Source organism: Heterodontus francisci, chromosome 35 (genome assembly GCF_036365525.1).
Source record: "Heterodontus francisci isolate sHetFra1 chromosome 35, sHetFra1.hap1, whole genome shotgun sequence".
In the NCBI taxonomy this organism is placed as follows: domain Eukaryota; kingdom Metazoa; phylum Chordata; class Chondrichthyes; order Heterodontiformes; family Heterodontidae; genus Heterodontus; species Heterodontus francisci.
This window is the reverse complement of record NC_090405.1, coordinates 35,651,487-35,671,772: the sequence shown is the minus strand read 5'-3', so window position 1 is coordinate 35,671,772 and position 20,286 is coordinate 35,651,487. Positions and strand designations below refer to the sequence as shown.

General features: G+C 43.0%; 1 protein-coding gene across 2 annotated transcripts in view; it reads left to right on the top strand.

Moving 5' to 3' along the window:
- Positions 1–20,286, top strand: part of slc12a1 (solute carrier family 12 member 1) — a 145,562-nt gene that overhangs the window by 72,056 nt on the left and 53,220 nt on the right. For both annotated transcript variants that reach the window (XM_068015329.1, XM_068015328.1), the window contains exons 14-17: positions 353–508; positions 3,504–3,603; positions 8,611–8,722; positions 10,826–10,966. In XM_068015329.1, coding sequence (XP_067871430.1) covers positions 353–508; positions 3,504–3,603; positions 8,611–8,722; positions 10,826–10,966 — 509 coding nt within the window. The remainder of the gene's footprint in view (positions 1–352; positions 509–3,503; positions 3,604–8,610; positions 8,723–10,825; positions 10,967–20,286) is intronic.

Genomic DNA, 20,286 nt, shown 5'->3' with positions numbered 1-20,286 from the left:
GCTCTTTGGGTGAGCCAGAAGCTTCTACCTTGCATATGCTTGAATAAAGCCTTTATTTGCTTTAATCCCGTGGACTCGAGAGTGGTTAGATTTTCTCCAACAGTTTAAGTATGGACTGAATCTGAATATAAATTTACAAGAACTCGAATCCTCATGCCAGTAATTACTATGAAGCATAATTTTAAAATTTAAACACTACAGTGTTCTTCATGAATTATTAATTTTGCAGTTCAGCATAAGTTCGCATCTTGAACACAATCTTTGCATTGCCAACTTTTAAGATTTTCTTTTGTAGTTTAAAATGAGCAGAATGTGTATCCATTATTGATGTAATCCCATTTTGTTTTACCAGGGTGGCGTCCTGCATTTAGATTTTACAACATGTGGGTGTCGTTGCTTGGAACTATATTGTGCTGTGCTGTCATGTTTGTCATCAACTGGTGGGCAGCTGTAATCACAGTTGCAATTGTAATATTCCTTAATATTTATGTGATTTACAACAAACCAGGTGGGAGCTTTTGGCTATCTTTAGTGAGTATGCATAAAATAATGAATAATGTACCTTTTCAAACATTCTTAAAGTATTTAGACTAGGTTTTCTGGCTTCACTGATATTTTCCAGCAAGTCTAAGATGAACCGAGCTGAAAATATGGGCAAATTCATGTCAGTGACATGACATTGGGAGATATATGGTGTTATGACCAGGTGAGAAAGAGTTCTAGGGTTCCCTTTCTGCCTTCACCTGGTCTTACTGTAACAGGGTTTAATTTTAAACATGCTGTGTTTTTAGCTCCCCCTTTGTGAATCCTTGTTCACCGCTTTCTAGTTATAAAGCAAAGAAACCAGCACAAACAGACTTCTTAGGTTTAAAGAAGTGAAGTTGAAATTTATTAAACTTAAACTCTAATTAGGTTAACGCCTATGGATACACGCCGAGCCCCACGCTAGCATGTATATGCGATACACACTTGCAAATTGAGACATAAAAGAGTGGAAGAAATATAAAGTGGAAAGGTTTGAGGCAATATCTGAAGAGTTGTTACAGTTCTTTGACCTCACAGTAGAGTCCTTGATTATAGGTAGATCTTGCTTTTCGTTGGGGCCCAGTATTCTTAAACCTTGTTCACTAGGAGATTTTTCTGTCTTGGGGTTCATGTGTCTTCAGTGGATTCAGAGGCTTTTGAGAAAGAGATGGGAGCAGACAGGAGAGAGATCTTCTCAGTCCAGGAGCAAATAGCTTTCTGCTCAAACTGTTTGTACAAATTCAAAAAAACTCAGGTTGGCCAGCCGGTTTGTCATGTGACTAACTGGTTTGACCATGTCCATTTGTGTATTCGGCCATCTTAGTAATCAGCCTGGAATGCGAGCTCCCCCACCTTCAATGTCTAGCGATCAAAAGTCCATTGTGGTTGAATGTCAGGGAATGGCTGCTTTGTCCTTCCAAACACTCTGTCAAAATGCAAATATCTTTTCCAGCCACGGCTGATCCGTTCATCAAGTCCTCCCCTCACTCCAGTAACAGCTTAAAATCAATGTTCATGACAATCAATGTGCCTCATTCTTTGCAGTTGGGGTCCTAGCATGACAATGGCCTCTGCCTGCTTACCATTTGCCCTGTGAGTGTAGTGGTCATGAGGGCCACCATTAGGCCTTGGTGTTCTGCATGCATTGGCCAACAGCAGATTCATCCAGAGTTTAATAGTAAAGGAGCTAATGCAGTCATATTCTGAGCACAGCCATGCACAGCCCCAGGAAAGCAGGAGAATATTTAGCCAACATTTTTTTTTTTAAAAGGTTCTTCAGACCGCTCCGAGGCCTGCCTTACCCCAGTATGCAAATAACTCCAGGTCAGAAAGTTCACTGGAACTCTACCAGCTCCCTCTGGTGCTTTCTGGAAAGCTTCAAATGGAAGATGTTGATGCAGTGGGAAATGAAGTAATTCCTAAATAAATCTATTATTCCATACTATTGATTAATAAGCCAAAAACAAGCAAAATAAGGAGCACGAATAAAAGTCAATTAGCAGAATCTTGAGATTACTGCTCCTACCTCGCACTCACAGAAAATTAAAACTTGAGAAAATGTCAAGTCTTGAGCTTCAGCTATGCTTCCAGCAATTTTTTTTCTGTGCAATATATGGGTATCTATTTGCTTTGGGTAGCAAAATAGGCCTCCTATTTTTCGGTATGCTCAAAATGCACTAGGGGTGAATTACAATGAGGGATTGAAGTGCAGATTTGTGAGGATTAGCTAAGGTAGGCAAAATTGAAAAGTTTCTGCATCTAAAGATTGTGGAAGGTTTGAGTGGTGATTACAGCACCTTTTGGAGTGTAATTATTTTTGGCATTTTGCCTACCCAGCTTTGGTCTTATTTTTGAGAGTCTGAAACCACAGGAAAATTTTGAATCCACCCCCCAGTAAGGGTTTCTCAGGAGAAGGTATGCTGTTCTTTATGGTCATACCATTTAATGCCATTATAGTGGTGGAGCATGAGCAGAAGATGGAGAGGAGAAGTGATGCAATTTTCAAGGAAGCTGCCTCTGACCAGATTTGATCCCCTTCCAATATATGTACAGGCAGCACTGGTTCTTTGAGGGCCTTAGTGAGGCGATGTGTATTAGATTGTGCTTCACCAAAAAAGAAATAAAGGAGTGCTGCTACTTTTATTTCATGAAAGCTTGTAGCCATGCTCTGAATTACCACTGTCTGTAGCTAAAAGGTGACCAACGCTACAACTTTTATGGAATAGGATAATTTCTGTCGGCCATGGGAGATCTCTGATATCAACCAGGCTGAAGCATGGTGACTGTACTTTACAGGAGAGCTATTAAATTCTTCAACTTTTGCATCATGGCAAGAGATAGAGCCATCCAAGTTTTGCAGGTTTGCTGACTTTCCAAGAGTCAAGGGTGCAATCATTGATGCCCAGAAAAAACTCAGGTTTCTAAATATGAAGAGGTAATATCTCAATGTCTGTCTGGGACAAAATGCAAAGGATTCTAATAATTTAATGCAAGGTATGCTGGAAGTTCTCACAATCCATTTGTCTATGTCTAAGTAGTCTGGAAAGGCTGAAGATCAGGTTAAAGGGTGACTTGTGTGTGACCAGGCCTATCCCCAAACATCAGCAAAAGGACTCTACAACAAGGCACTGGTTAGGTCATTCTTCTTGCGGTGTTGATCTGCAGTCCTGGAGAGACTGTCATCTTGACTTGAACTGAGTAGCCAAGTGCTTTGGTCCTTTACTGCTCCTCCCCAGACTTTTAAAGGCTGCAGTCCAGTGTATTTTTCCTGTTTTTGCATGGAATTTATGCCAATGATTCCTCCAGTGGATATGGAAATGAGCTGATCCAAAAAGGCCTGGTGCAAACAGCTCTCCAGACTATTGGTAGGTGTAACTCATCTTGACACAAATGTGAAAAGACTAATTTTGGTATAAATCAGGAAAACTATTTTGCATCAATTTTTGATACTGACTTATTTTTAAATATTGTTTTAACAGAGGTGAATTGGGGCTCTTCAGCACAGGCCATGTCTTATGTCACTGCCCTTCAAGATGCCCTTTCACTGACTGGGGTGAACGATCATATTAAGAATTTCAGGTATGATAGGAACAGGCAAACAATGACTTTTATAAATCAGGCCCTTAAATTCTGTTGTGTTTCTTCCCATTTCCTTTGTAACTTCAGCTGGAGATTGGTCAGACTCCTAGAGAAATAGCTGAAAGTTGGACAGGAGTTTGAGAGAACTGCTGAATTTCAAGACTTGAATCTATCAAGCTTTGTATTTTTTCCCTTTTACAGGTTAGTGCCTTCTGGCACATCCGTTGAGGAAGCTTAAAGTTTATATAGAAGTTAATACTCTAAAGCTTTTGTTGGACAAAACTCTGAAGTATTTTCCTCATCAGTTTCTTGGCTTTAGTACTTTTGATAAACTTATTAGATACTCTTGAGATTGTTTGTTTGTTTTTATTTAATGAATTTTGATAGAGAACTAGAAGTGTCATAGCCTTTGATCAAATTTGAAGGAATTAGTAACTATGATTCAACTAACTTGAATAAGCTATTCTTTCCTAGTTAAAGAAATCTAATAAAATAATCTCAAGATATGTTGGAAAGCATTATTCGCAGATTTTGGACAAGTAACAAAATAACAATTTGCAGATAGTGGTTTTTAATTGTTAAATGTCACTTGGGGGAAAAAAAGTTGCATAATAAATTTGGTTGAGTGAAATTGTAAGTAATAAGGGTAAGAACTGACTGGAGGACCAAAATGCTAGAAATACTTAACAGATCAGGCAAACTAACCGTTTTAGAATGGGTCTCCCATCAGAACATAATGAGGTGATTGGTGACTCATTGTGGTTCTGGAGCTATTTGTGCAAGATCCTCTTGTTTGTAGGTGCAGTTAGATGAAACAAGAAGTCTTGCAATCTGAAAGACTGAAGTTGTGCTGAACACAATTGATTAGGGAGCAAATGAGAATGCAGAGAAATGGTGTAAGCAGTTTGGTATTGATCGTCTGTTAAAACCTAATCTACTGCATAAATTATAAAAGCATTTAAGGTGATATATTGACCTTTCTAAATGTATGGAAATGTAGTATAGCTATCAGCTTGATGAAAATGTGAACCTGCAATTTAGGAAAAACAAGGGGTCTTGTAAAATCTATTTGTATTCATTGAAGAATAGGTCAAGTTGTTGGACATTTTCATTATTACTGCTTTTCTATTAGTCATGTTGCCTCGCCTCTGAAGAACTTCATGATATTTGAGGCACAAGAACAGTCTACAGCAGAACCTGCGATGAGAAGCATGTCATCTTGTAGTGTAATGCCCTAGATATCCAAACATGTCTGGAATGTTTTTATGTTGCTGGCTCAGAAGAGGATTTCGCTGAAGAAACAAAGGGTTCGTGGTTAGCTGTAGGGCTAACAGTTCCACTTAATTATGGTCTCTCACAGCAGAATCAGTAATTTGACATGAACTTCAACTTTTTAAGCACTATTTTCGCTATAAAAAGCACCGAAAAAGTCGAACCTTGTTGAATGAGGTGTAACTGTTTTTTTTTAATGGCATACTAAGATCTAATTACTGCTGAACAACCTCAAAGCCCTGAAAAAACTAATTTTAGAAGCCTGCAATGTCATTCACTCCATTCCATGTTGATGATTCCATAGATTTTTAGAATAGAAATATTTTAAATTTGTTTGATATTTCAGCTAATCAAATCATGTATGTATCCCTATCATTATTTTGCTCTTTGTTAGTTATTCTTTTTTTTAAATAATCTGTTCTATTTACTTCCTGGTTTACTGTCTGGGAGAATTTTTGAAGCTGACAACTCAGCTTGTTTGACTTCATTGTTCCTGGACACTAAAGATAACCTACAAGTGACATTAGAGCAAAATTGACATAATGGATTTTTTGATGCGATAACAGAAGGTTGATGTGTACATGAGCTTCCAAAAGGCATTTGATAGTGCTACATAACAGGCTTATCAATCTGACATCTGTCATACACATCCTTTTTCTGTTTCATCTTGCACTCTCTTTCATCATCTAGGGAGCTTGTTTGTCCTACTTTTCCCCCTCGTGGGAATGTACCTCAACTGTACTCGAGCTATCTCCTTTTTTAAAGGCAGCCTATTATTCAGTTACAGTTTTGTCTGCCAGTCTTTGATTCCAATTTACCTGGGCCAGATCTGTTCTCACCCCATTGAAATTGGCCCTCCCTCAATTAATTATTCTTACCCTGGATTGCTCCTTGTTCTTTTTCATAGCCAGCCTGAACCTTATGATACTATGATCACTGTCCCCTAAATGTTCCCCTACTGACACTTGATCCTTCTCATTCCCCAGAACCCGATCCAGCAATGCCTACTTCCTTGTTAGACCGGAAACGTACTGCTGTGGAAAATTTCCCTAAACACACTTTTTAAAAACTCCTTCCCATCTCTGCCCTTTACACTACTGCTATCCCAGTCTATATTAGAATAATTACATTATAACTACTCTATAGTTTATGTATATTTCTAATTTCCTTGCAAATATGTTCCTCTATATCTTTCCCATTACTTGTGGCCTATGAATCCATCCAGTAGTGTAATGGTACTTCTATTGTTTCTTACCTCTAACCAAATAGATTCTATCCTTGACCCCTCTAGGGCATCCCCTCTCTCCAATGCTGTAATAATATCCTTATCAATACTGCCACCCTCCTGCCTTCTTTCCTTCCTATCTTTCCTGAACACATTGTATCCTAGAATATTTAGTGCCCAGTCCTGTCCTTTTTTGAGCTAGGTCTCTGTTATAACTGTGACATCATATTCCCACATGGCTCCCTGTGCCTACAGCTCACTAACCTTATTTCCTGCACTCCATGCATGCACCGTAAATGCAATTTAGGCCATATTGCATTTTCTCTTAAATAGCACAGATGCTGCCTGTCCTGTTGAGTATTTCCAGCACTTTTGTTTTTATTTCAGATTTCCAGCATTTGCAGTATTTTGTTTTTATATTGTTGCATTTCTTCTTCTGACCCCACCTAACTTTTACTATTTCTTGCTCTGGTGCTGTCTGTTTGTCTCCCAATTCTTTGTGTATCTTTTTGTTTTTCCCCTCTAATGCCCCTCGTGGGTTCCATCCCCCTGCCAAGTTAGTTTAAACCCTCCCTAATGGCACTAGCAAACAGAGTGAAAGGAAATTGGTCCCAGCTCTGTTCAGGTACAACCTATTTGGTCTGTACAGGTCCCACCTCCCCAGAACTGATCCCAATGCCCCAGGAATCTAAAGCCCTCCCTCCCTCCTGCATGATCTCTGATGTATCAATTTGCTTTATCTTCCTGTTTCTATACTCAGTAGCCCATGGCACTGGGAGTAATTTGAAGATTGCTATCTTTGAGATCATGCTTGATAGTTTCTTTCCTAGCTCCTTAAAATCTGCCTCATCCCTCTTTTTCCCTCCGTCATTGGTACCAGTTTGGACCATGACTGCTAGCTGCTTATCCTCCCCACTCAGATTACTTTGCGGGCGCTTAGTGATGTCCCTGACCCTGGCACCGGGGAGGCAACATACCATCTGGAATTCACATCTGCGGCCACAAAAATGCCTGTCTGTTCCCTGAGCTATAGAATCCCCCATCATTGTTGCTTTCTTAATCTTTTCCTGTCCCCCTGTATGGCTGAGCCTGCTGTGGACTTGGCTCTGGCTGCAGTCCCCAGAGGAACCATTACTGTCACCAATATTCAGAATTGAATACCGGTTAGAGAGCACGATGCACTCTGGAAACCTGCACTACTTGTCTGGTCGTATTCGACTGCTTGGTGGTGGTCCATTCCCTCTCTGCCTGCAACTATTTAGCACTGGGGTGACCACATCCAGAAAAGTGCTGTCGATGAAACATTCAGCCTCTCTGATGCACCGCAGTGATGCCAACTGTTGTTTAAGTTCCGAAACCTGGAGCTCAAGCTGTTGCAGTTGCCAACAGTTCCTGCACATGTGATTGTCCGGGACGCTTGAGAAGCATCCTGGAGTTCCCACATAGAACAGGATGTGCACTCCACGGGTCTGAGATGCCCTGCCATGCATCTATGTATTGGACTACTAACTGACTTAACAGAAATAAACTTGAGACTTAAATATATAAACATTCACCAGCTACTCACCAATCAGTTACTTGTGCTAACGTCAGTTTGCTTTAAAGAGAGTTAATTTAAATGTTTTTACTTAACTCTTATTAACTATATAACTCATTTTAATTTACTAAAAAATGCAGAACCCTTTAGTGTTTCCATCCCTTGCTATTTAATTTTAACTTTATCTCCTTGATCTGATTACTTAATTGAATGCTGATTTTAATTATATGGTAAATTCTTGAAATGGCTTTAGATTTTATACTAATTAATTGATCTCATATTACTTTTGTAGTTGATTAATTTAAAGCTTACCAGTATACTCACCCAACGTGACTGTCCTTTGGCGTCATGTCAGGATTTTTTTTTTTGTAGTCTCATTCAGATTCAGTCCACTTAGTGCTACTCCCCTCTTGGGCCTGTCGTTTTGTGCTGCTCTTCTCCAAAGCACCCCCCCCCCCCCCCACCTTGTGTTGCTCTAGAGCTTTTGCCATTTCAATAATTTACCATTATAATTAAAATCAGCATTCAATTAAGTAATCAGATCAAGGGGATAAAGTTAAAATTAAATAGCAAGGGATGGAAACACTAAAGGGGTCTGCATTTCTTAGTAAATTAAGATCTGATATATATAGATAATGAGAGTAAAGTAAAAACATTTAAATTAACTCTCAAGAAAACTGAAGCATTGAAAGTATGCTTCCACCTGATTTCTGACCCAGTGATCTCACCATTTTAATTTTTGCTACTTCAGACTTGTTCTTCAAACACGTCTCCCCTGAGAAGCACTGAAAAATCAAATGAAAATGTTATACTTTTTAAAGTAAAAGCTAAGCTACTTCAAAATATTATAATTGAGGAGAAAATAATGTAGATAATGTAAAGCAGTGAATGTACTCAAACATTAAGTAATTCAGTGTATGATTTCATGATTTTTTCCCCCAAAAATAGTTTACCATTTCCTTTCTCCCCATAGGCCACAGTGTATCGTATTGACAGGATCACCTATGTCCAGGCCAGCCTTGTTGGATTTAACACTTTCTTTCACCAAGAATTTTAGTCTCTGCATCTGTAGTCAAGTATTTATGGTAAGTACTATATCAGATTTCTATGAAGCAATTTTGTTTTGATCACTTCAAAAATCAGCACAATGCTAAATGGTCATAGATTATAGTGGCAGCAAGTATGTTTTTTTTGTGGGGGGGGAACTGGATATATTTCCTTTTGCAAACTAATAATCTTCAGCATTTATTCAACCTCGACATACTAATGAAATAATTGCATCATCTCACCATACAAATCTCTTGGGACTGTGGTTACAGCTCGCCTTATACTGGCACTGGTCATCAGTGCTTCTGTGTCAGGATGATATGTCTCCATCAGAGAAGCTTGGACAGAAGTGAAGTCCCTCCCTTTGATCAAATGTTATGGCTGACCCTAAATTATTTCAAACACAGATGCTTGTCCAAACAACCTTCAGATGTGTGTTGGAGAACATAAAAAAGTCAGTTGACATTTGACGAGTGCAGAATTAAATGGTGGACTCCCTCAGCAGGGCTTGAATGTAGCCACATAAATGGACCCTGCAATGGGTGACAGTTCAGGCTATTTCCGAAGATGGGGCAAAGATGGGTATTACATAAGATATACTTAAATTTATGCATTGATGTATGCACAGAAAGCACTGGAATGTTTGAGGATTTGCTGGAATCTTAATTTCCTCTCTAGTGTTTCAGCAGACAACAGAACCAAGGATGTAATGATAGCAAGGTCAGCATATTAGCACTTTGGGGAGAGTTATATGACTAACTGAAAATGTGAAATTTAAAGGAACAGTAACAACAACTTGCACATAGCACATTCAAGGTGCTTCACAGATGGGAGTAATTAAGTGGATGTCTAATCAGGAAGAGAGGATTGAGGATTGACAAAGTTTCATTTTGAGAGTTTTGAGAAGGTTTATAAAGATGAAGATACTTGAGGAGTTTCAGAAAACTAGGACAAAGGCAGCAGAAGATTCTGCCATCTGTACTAATTTTAGTATCCTGTCTGCATGTGGTTGAATGAGATATTAAGAATATGTGATCACGTACTATAGGTATGATCTTGTATGTATTAAAGTTCAAGCTCCACATACATTATTGTGACCCAGCTTACACCTCATTTCCTTCCTCACATGCCACTACTTGGGCTGTTCATTCTCTGAGTATCTGAGTCTCAGTACAGTTGCCAGGTGTTCTGAAGTCTTGTATCTAGCAGAGTTGAGAGAACACCTAATGAAGTTAACTGCATGTGGACAAAGATCTTGGTCTATTTTCACTGCCTCATCAGACTATGATCTTTTTTCTTTTGTGGAAGTTGAACTTCTTATTGTGGGTAACATTTATTGAGTTAATTTTATATGAAAACTAAAACTTATACATCTGTTTAGAAATTCTATTCAAAGCATATTTTAAGTTTATACATATGATTTTAATTCTGTCACTGCATGGTTTTTTTAATGCCAGACCAGAAAACACATGACTTTCCAGTAAAGGAGTTTTTTGTATGGGTAAAGTAATTTTCTGGGAATAGTACATTGGCTTCAATGGTACAGCATTGGAGCATTACGCTTCCAACCAGATTATCACATGCTTAAATCTTGAAGCATTTATTACCGGAGCAAGAAGCTTATTCAGTTGAACCTTGTTAGCCTTTGCAGGTAACAACAATGAGACAAAGGAATTCTATCATAGATTTGATCACTGGTTTGTGGTAAATTGCCAGATCTCAGTTGGATTCTATTATCAGCATTTCTGGATTGGCAAGTTGAAAAATTAGCTAAACTTTTACTCCCGAAGGCGATCAATAAACTGACTTTTCTGAAAGTCACATGCTGACCTCATGGCATTGAAATCTGTCATTTAAAATCATGCTGTGATGGGCTGAATTGGCTTATTTTCAGCCAAGATACTGGGGAGGGGTGGGGGGAGGGTGTTGGGAGAAGAGAAAAAAGAAAAGCAAACTGGTAAGTTGGAGCTTCTCCTGAGAAGAGTTTACATGTTGTCAACATTAATAGGAAAGTCCAGAATATCCTGTATGGAAGTAGAAGTAAAGTTTAGCAATCGGATATTTAAAATGAGTTTAAGCAGTGCACAAAGTAATACAGTTAAACTTGTCCATATAACTATTGCATTACTGTTTTCTGGTAGGGCCCACGAAAGCAAACAGTAAGTGAAATTAACATGAACATGGATAAATACCAGCAGTGGCTTTCGAAGAACAAAAAAAAAGCCTTCTATGCAGCTGTGGCTGGAGACACCCTACGGGATGGAGTAAAGTGCTTACTTCAGGTTGTTGCTCGAAGTCTGTATTATCAAGTCTTTAATGCACCAGAGATTAACCGCTGAATTTATTGTCAGTCTAGTTATATTTGATTTGGTAGAAGTATATACACTGTTTTAAGTTGAGTAGATTTGCATCAGTTATCAGGGACCAACATTTTTAAATGCATTACAGATTATAGAATTTATGCTGTTTACTAACTATGTTTGTTCCAAACAAGTGACTGCATTTACATTACTTAGAAGGAAGTTGATGACCTATCTTATTAGGAAAGCTGGCTTAATTGGTTCGTGAAGTGTGCTAGGTTGGTGTTAATGCAATGAGAATCTCAAATAGTTCTCGGCTATTGAATTCAGAGTCAGGAATTATGTTGAATTTTACAGCAACAGGCCATTCTGCTGAACAGATCAATGCCAGTGTTTATGCTCCATACCAGCCTCCTCCCACCTTACTTCCATCTCCTTATCAACATATCCTTCTATTCCTTTCTCCCTCCCTTATTTAGCTTCTTAAATGCATCTATGCTATTTACCTCAATCAGTCCATGTAGTAGCGAATTCCACATTGTCACCCCCTCTGAGTAATTGTTTTCAGCTTCATCTTTGTATAACATTTTACTTAAATGTAGTTTTATTGGAATTGGTCGCTAGTAGCAGTACAGCAATTAGGATAATTGTTAGTTCTCTGGTTATGGGGATTCAGTAGGAGCAGAAGGTGAGAAAATGCAGATTTCAGGTCGGAAGAGACAAAGTATGCTTACAGAAATTACTGCCAGACCATTGAAAGAAATTTGATGTGAAGAAAACTGAAATGATAGCAACATGGCATTGCAAAGCAATGTATCACCAATATGAAACTTGAACTTGTGTCCCTTTGTCCTAATCAATTTTCTGGAATTACTTTTTCCATATCATTAATATTTCTATAAGATCACTTCTTACACATTATTCCAGGCTGAAAAGTTCATGCTTCTCCAGCCTTTGCTCATAACTCAGATCTCTTTACATTAGGGATCAGCATTATGGCTTTGTTTTGTTGCTGGTAGTTGTTGCTCAGGGTTGGTACACTTGCCTTGGAGCCAGAAAGTTAAGTTCCGCTTCAGAGACTTGAGCACAAAATCTAGGCTGACGCTCCAATGCAGTACTGAGGGGGCGTTGCTCTGTTGGCAGTGGCATCTTTCGGATGAGACGTTAAACCCAGACCCCATCTTCCTGCTCAAGTGGTCATAAAAGATCCCATGACACTATTTGAAGAAGACCAGGGGAGTTCATGCCCCTGTCCTGCCTAGTATTTATCCCTCAACCAACATTACTGAAATGGATTATCTGGTCATTATCACATTGTGAGACTTAGCTGTGTGCAAATTGGCTACCACGTTGTCTACATTGCACTAGTGACTATACTTCAAAACTACTTCATTGGCTGGAAAGCATTTTGGGGTGTTCTGAGGTTGTAAAGGTACTGTATAACTCTGATTTTCGTTCTACTTTGAGCTTCTTCTAATGGTTAAATGTCTCCATGACCAGAACTGGACACAGTTCTCAAAACCTAGTCTTTGCTACTCTTTGAAAGCAATTCATTCTGCCACTGTCTCCTGCCTCCACATGCTCTAACACTGTTCAGTAGTCTAATATGTGGTGCCTTCTCGAAGGCCATTTAGAAATCTCGATATATTGCGTCACTGCATTACCCTCATTTACTCGCTGTTGCCTCTTCAAAAAATTCAATTACATTAGTCAAGAAAGATTTTTCCTTTTGAAATCCTTTGGCTACTCATTATATTTTTGGTTTCTAGATTTTATTTTTTCTATTTTCACCTTTAGCAGGGATTCCACGTTTTCTACCACTGATGTTAAGCTGAATGGCCTATAATTCCCTGGACATGTTCGGCTGGATTTTACTAGCGCGCTGCAACTTGCGGCGGCATGCTTTGAAGTCGGTGGTCTGCCCATGTGCAGCGGCTGCCGCTGAGCCCCCACGATATTTCGCATTGGGGCTCATTAGCATCGCGGTGACACGCCCTCCCCGCACCCCCCCCCCCCCCTTGTTATGTGACAGGAGGTGCGACATCTGGCGCTGTGATGATGGCTCAGCTGTGCAGCAGGTGCTGGGGCCCTATTTAAAGCACCCCAGCCCCTGCTTCCTGACAGCTGCCAAATAAATACTGAGCTCACTATTGAAGAGCGCAGATGCTGGTAATCTGGCAGCAAAGCAGAAAGTGCTGGAGAAACTCAGCAGGTTTGACAGCATCTCTCACCACAAATGCTGCCAGACCTACTGAGTTTCTCCAGCACTTTCTGCTTTGCTGCCACATACTTTATTTTGTCAGTGTCCTGTGCAGTTGAGATCCTCCTCTTCCACTCAAGTGTGACATTCCTCCTTGTAGACTTGCTGCACCTGGGTGAATAATCTTAATTTTGCACATACAATTCAGTCTCCCGTTCTGGTATCATAAAAGGCAACTATACTATAAGAAATAAAAGCATAATTTAAGAATATCTCCATACTATGGGCTTTTAATTACCTGAATATGAAAAGCCACAGACTAATGTGCATTTGGAATCTGTAATTAATTTTGCTGCTGTTATGTGAAAAGACATTTAACTAGAATTAAAAGTACTTCTTAAAGAACCGGGAAATATGTTTGTTCTAGCTGCATTGCAAACCAGAAATATTAGATCAATAATTATGATCAACTGCTGCAGAAGCAAAATCTACATGAACATGTGTCGATCTTTCATCGATGAAAACCCAGGACACCAGCACAGATTTCATCACTGGTCCTGTATTGGTGTTCAAACATGTGCAAAGAAAGCCTTGCAGCCAGAAGTTAGAGCAGTTACACTGTGGCAGAGGGGCCCTCTAGGGTGCCCCCACGTTTCAGCGATGCCTTCATGCTGACTCTCCTTGAGGCTGTGCGGGCAAGGCACGAGGCCCTTTTCCCCTGCGATGGTAAGAAGAGGCCCTCCCGCCTGACCAAGGCAGCCTGGCTGGAGGTGGCAGAGGAAGTAAATAGCCATGGGGTCATCCGGCGTGAAAGGGTTCAATGCTGGAAGAGGATGAACGATCTGTTTCGCACTGCAAAAGTAAGTGGCACTCTGTATCATGGCCCCACACAGTGGCACATGAGTGCCACTGCCATGCCAAAGACAGGAAGGTTGGGCAGGGATGAATGACGTGACATAAATGGATGAAAATATGACCGAACTCACCCTTGACTGCAGCTCACAAAATGGCACCTGCATGAGTGGTTCACTCAGTAGTGCACACCGAGCCTTCGCCACCTTTGGACCCAACACTCCTCTTGTTCCATGTTTCAGGTTGTTGCCTTTCCATCCTTAATCTCTGCCTCCTTGCTCCTTTGGGCAAAGAGCCCACAATGCTTGTGAGGCGAGTCTGACTGTTGGAGTGCCAGATATGCGGATGATGACACAGGCTGAGGAGGAGGCCCTTGAACCTACTGACACGTGGACTGTGCATTCAGTGCCTTTGAGCTCGGCCTCCTGGGCAATATGCATCCATTTGATATACACAATGATCAGTGTGAAAATCATGCTGTTTGACACAATGCTATCACAATTGTTACATGCTCAACATGAAGACTGACCGTTTGCCCTTCTCATTGTATCTTGCAGGTCAACGCTCTGAGTAAGCAGGCGGCCCAGGACATCTCCTGCACCTCAGAGGAAGAGAAGTCCTTGGAGAACGCAGCGTCCCATGACACTCCCGCACCTTCCACCAGTGCAGATACAGTCACCTCGGTGGGAATCCGGTCAGGCTTACAGTAGTGTTCACAGGCTGGTGAGAGCACTGCACACTCGCCCAAGTAGCTGACTGAGGCTGAGACAGTCGAGGCCCCTGTGGGTGGCCAGGCCCTTGCTGAGTCCCAGGCTGCTGATGACCCCCTCTTGTGGACAGCACAGGGCATGCTGGAGCTGCAGAGCAGTCATGGCAACATCTGGTGAAGATACCACAGGCCATGCGCAGCCTTGAGTGGACGATGTCCATCCAGGCCATGACAGTTTACGTGTCCCAGACATTTGAGTATATGGCATCTTGCAGCAGTGGCCCTCCTAGTGAGACACATTTCATTAATACGCACTGACTTGCATTCCCTCACCGAGGCCATCAGATCCACAAATCAGTAGCAAGGTGCAAGAGGGACCAGGGGCCTGGAGACAGCCCTGGTCCTTCCTGGGAGAGCAGAGGGGTTCAAATTGGCTTTGAGCTGGAGGAGGCAGGCTTGTGTGCCATATCTGGGGTCCACCCTCTAGGTGCATCCATTGTGGCCATCTACCCCTCCGCCAGTGAGTTAAGCTCAGCAGCCACGAAGTCTGAGGAGAATTGTGCAATGACGCAGGATTTTCCAGCCAGCCAGGGCCCTCCAGGTCTTGTGCGCACAGAGAACGACCGCCAAAGTTGTCCACAGCCAAAGGGCTATGTGATCAGCGGCCTTCCTCCAGTCAGGCTGTTAGCGCAGAAGTGTCACGGCAAAGGCGCATCCGCAAGTGTTTCCAACAAACACTGACACAAATAGGTCTCCACGGGTGAGACAACAATGTAGAAAGGTCAAAATCAAAATTTTCTTCACTAACTGGTGTTGCCTTTACTGTGTGAATGAAGTGTGCTAGCGTGTACTGATTGTGTCTCCTCCCATTACATCATTGGCCTTTCAGAGCTGCCAATGTATGGAATAACATCATTTCCATGTCAGTAAGGCTCATGTGTGTCTCCACAGATGCAGTGACATGGACAATAGCTCAGTATGCTGCTGCCAGTAATGGTGGATGCAAAGATGTTGCAGATGCGGACTGCTGCTCAACAGGTGGACAAGGGTGCTGTGTGGCTTGCAGAGCCTATGGTGGTTCCTATGGCATGAAGAACCTTTCATCAATGAGGCGCTGCCAGGCATCCCTGGCTAGCTGCTCGCCCTGCATGCAGTGCCTGGATGCTCTCTGTCCTCCCATGCGCCTTTGCTGCTGTATGTCTTCTTTGTCCAAGGATCAGTCCTGTCATGTCAGTCCTCCATCTTACAAGGCCTCCCCTCTATTGAGTGCATAGTTGTGCAGAGTACAGCAGACAGCAACGATGTGAGCTAACCTTTCCGGCTCATATTGCAGGGCACCACCCGACCTATCCAGGTAGCAGAAGCGCATTTACAGCATGCCGATCACCTGCTCAATGGTGGCTCTTGTAGCTCTGTGGCTGGTGTTGTATCTCTCCTCCAACAGTGATGTGGTGTCTGACTGGTGTCAGGAGCCATGTCTGTGAGGGGTAGCCCTTGTCTCCAAGAAGCCACACCGCCATCTGAGTCAGTATTTTTTAATATTCATTCATGGGATGTGGGCGTCGCTGGCTAGGCCAGCATTTATTGCCCATCCCTAATTGCCCTGGAGAGGGTGGTGAGCTGCCTTCTTGAACCGTTGCAGTCCATGTGAGGTAGGTACACCTACAGTGCTGTTAGGAAGGGAGTTCCAGGATTTTGACCCAACAGCACTGAAGGAACAGCGATATAGTTCCAAGTCAGGATGGTGTGTGACTTGGAGGGGAACTTGCAGGTGTTGGTATTCACATGCATTTGCTGCCCTTGTCCTTCTAGTTGGTAGAGGTCGCGGGTTTGGAAGGTGTTGTCTAAGGAGCCTTGGTGGGTTGCTGCATTGCATCTTGTAGATGGTATACACTGCGTCCACTGTGCGTCGGTGGAGGGAGTGAATGTTTGTTTGTGAACGAGGTGCCAATCAAGTAGGCTGCTTTCCTCCTGGATGGTGTTTAGCTTCTTGAGTGTTGTTGGAGCTGCACCCATCCAGGCAAGTGGACAGTATTCCATCACACTCCTGACTTGTGCCTTGTAGATGCTGGATAGGCTTTGGGGAGTCGGGAGGTGAGTTACTTGCCGCAGAATCCCTAGCCTCTGACCTGCTCTTGTAACCACGGTATTTATTTGGCGACTTCAGTTCAGTTTCTGGTCAATGGTAACCCCTAGGATGTTGATAGTGGGGGATTCAGCGATGGTAATGCCATTGAATGTCAAGGGGAGATGGTTAGATTCTCTCTTGTTGGAAATGGTCATTGCCTGGCACTTGTGTGGTGCGAATGTTACTTGCCACTTATCAGCCCAAGCCTGGATATCGTCCAGGTCTTGCTGCATTTCTACACGGACTACTTCAGTATTTGAGGAGTTCACGAATGGTGCTGAATATTGTGCAAACATCCGCGAACATCCCCACTTCTGACCTTATGATTGAAGGAAGGTCATTGATGAAGCAGCTGAAGATGGTTGGGCCTAGGATACTACCCTGAGGATTTCCTTTGCACTAGGTATGACTCCAACCAGCGGAGAGTTTTCCAGCTGATTCCCATTGACTTCAGTTTTGCTTGGGCTCCTTGATGTGTTGTAATTTTTTTGGAATTCTCAGTATCATCTTCATGGCAGGCAATAGATTTGGTATCTCCAATAGATTTTCCCATGACTTGTTTAACTATGGTGGCTATTGTAGAGGTTACAGGATGGGGGGGTAACTAGTCTGAACTAGAATCTGGGCCCAAACTAATCAAAAGCATGAGGTGATAGCCAAAGTTCTAATTTTTACATTCCGTACACCATCAACATTCTATGTTAGCAATCTGTCGAGATTGTAGTTCTGCTACCTTGAAGTCAAGAGCAGTCACTCGCTCCTCACCTCTGGAGGTCAATTCTTTTGTTCATGTTTGAACTAAGGCTGTCATGAGGTCAAGAGCTGAGTGGTTCTGGCGGAACCCAAACTGAGCGTCACTGAGCAGGTTAGGGCGAAGCAAGTGCTGGTCGATGGCACTGTTGATGACACCTTCCATCACTTTACTGATACTCGAGAGTAGACTGGGGCGGAAATTGGCAATGTTGGACCTGTCCTGCTTTTTGTGTATAGGATATAACTGGGCAATTTTCCACTATGCCAGGTAGATGTCAGTGTTGTAGCAGTACTGGAACAGCTTGGCTAGGGGCGTGGCAAGTTCTGGAGCACAGGTCTTCAGTACTATTGCCGGAATATTGGGACACTTTGCAGTATCCAGTGCCTTCAGTCGTTTCTTGATATCACGAGGAGTGAATCGAGTTGGCTGAAGTCTGTCATTTGTGATGCTGGGGACTTCAGGAGGAGGCTGAGATGGATCATCAACTCTGCACTTCTGGCTGAAGATTGTTGCAAATGCTTCAGCCTTATCTTTCGCACTGATGTGCTGGGCTCCCCCATCATTGAGGATGGGGATATTTGTGGAGCCACCTCCTCCAGTTAGTTGTTTAATTGTCCTCCACCATTCACGACTGGATGTGGCAGGACTGCAGAGCTTAGATCTGATCCATTGGTTATGGGATTGCTGAGCTCTGTCTATTGAATGCTGCTTATGCAGTTTGGCACGCAAGTAGTCCTGTGTTTTAGCTTTACCAGGTTGACCCCTCATTTTGAGGTATGCCTGGTGCTGTTCCTGGCATGCCTTCCTGCACTATTCGTTGAACCAGGGTTGATCTCCTAGCTTGATGGTAATGGTAGAGTGGGGGATATGCCAGGCCATGAGGTTACAGATTGTGGTTGAGTACAATACTGCTGCTGCTGATATCCCACAGCGCCTCATGGATGCTCAGTTTTGCATTTCTAGATCTGTTTGAAATTTATCCCATTTGGCACGGTGGTAGTGCCACACAACGCAGTGGAGTGTATCCTCAATGTGAAGGCAGGCCTTCGTCTCCACAAGGACTGTGCGGTGGTCACTCCTACCAATACTGTCATGGACAGTTGCATCTGTGGACAGGCAGATTGGTGAGGACAAGGTCAAGTCTGCTTTTTCCCTCTTGGTTCCCTCACCACCTGCCGCAGACCCAGTCTAGCAGCTGTGTCCTTTAGGGCTCGGTCAGTAGTGGTGCTACCAAGCCACTCTTGTTGATGGACATTGAAGTCCCCCACCCAGAGTACATTCTGCGCCCTTGCCACCCTTAGTGGTTCCTCCAATTAGTGTTCAACATGAAGGAGTACTGATTCATCAGCTGAGGTGGGGGGTGGTAATCAGTAGGAGGTTTCCTTGCCCATGTTTGACCTGATGCCATGAGACTTCATGGGGTCCAAATCGATGTTGAGGACTTCCAGGGCAGCAACTCCCAGCTGTATACCACTGTGCCACCACCTCTGCTGGGTCTGTCCTGCCGGTGGGACAGAACATACCCAGGGATGGTGATGGCAGTGTCTGGGTCATTGTAAGGTATGATTCGGTGAGTATAGCTGTCAGGCTGTTGCTTGACTCGTCTGTGGGACAGCTCTCCAACTTTGGCACAAGCCCCCAGATGTTAGTCAGGAGGACTTTGCAGGGTTGGCTGGGTTGGGTTTGCCGTTGTCGTTTCTGGTGCCTAGGTCGATGCCGGGTGTTCCATCCAGTTTCATTACTTTTTTATTGACTTCATAGCGGTTAGATACAATTGAGTGGCTTGCTAGGCCATTTCAGAGGGCAAAAAAGAGTCAACCACATTGTTGTGGGTCTGGAGGCACATGTAGGCCGAATCAGGTAAGGACAGCAGATTTCCTTCCCTAAAGAGCATTACTGAACCAGATGGGTTTTTACAACGATCGACAGTAGTTCAGTGAACAGCACCTGGGTCTGGCACAGGATGAAGGTGGCATGGCAGCTGCCTGGAAAGTGGGCAGATTTGCATGAAGCATTTCCAGTGATTACATAGGCAGTTGCACATTGAGTGGAAGCCCTTACAGTTTACGTATTCAGCTGGTCACCCGGCAGGAGCCTTGATGGCCACATGGGTGCAATCTATGACCCCTTGCACCTGTGGGAATCCCACAATGAAGCTGAAAATGATGGCCCTCTGGGCCTGGCTTTCAGGGTTCGTTATGAAGTGCTCATAGTCACTAGTCCTCTGGTACAGGGCATCGGTGACATCCCTGATGCAGCAGTGCACTGCTGACTGTGTGACCCACAAAGGTCTCCAGTGGGCCCCTGAAATGATGCAGAGGTGTAAAAAATTAAGAGCCGTTATCACTTTGAGGGCCACAGGGCATAGGATGTTGCCCAAAACCCATGGGCTGCAGGTCATCGTTAAGCAGGGCAGAGATGTCACTGCCTCTCTCGACATCTGCAGTTGCCACTGAGGTATGTCATGCGGGACCTGTAGATGCGCGGCGATCTGTAGTGGCAAGCTCTCCTTGGGTGCTGTTGCTCACGACCGGGGGCCTCTACGTGGGCTGCAACTGCCTGTTGGTTTTGCCTGTGGTGCATATGGATCCTCACGAGAAGTGGGAAAATGCATATAGGGTGAAACATCTCCCATCACAAAGTTACTTTTAAACTCAGT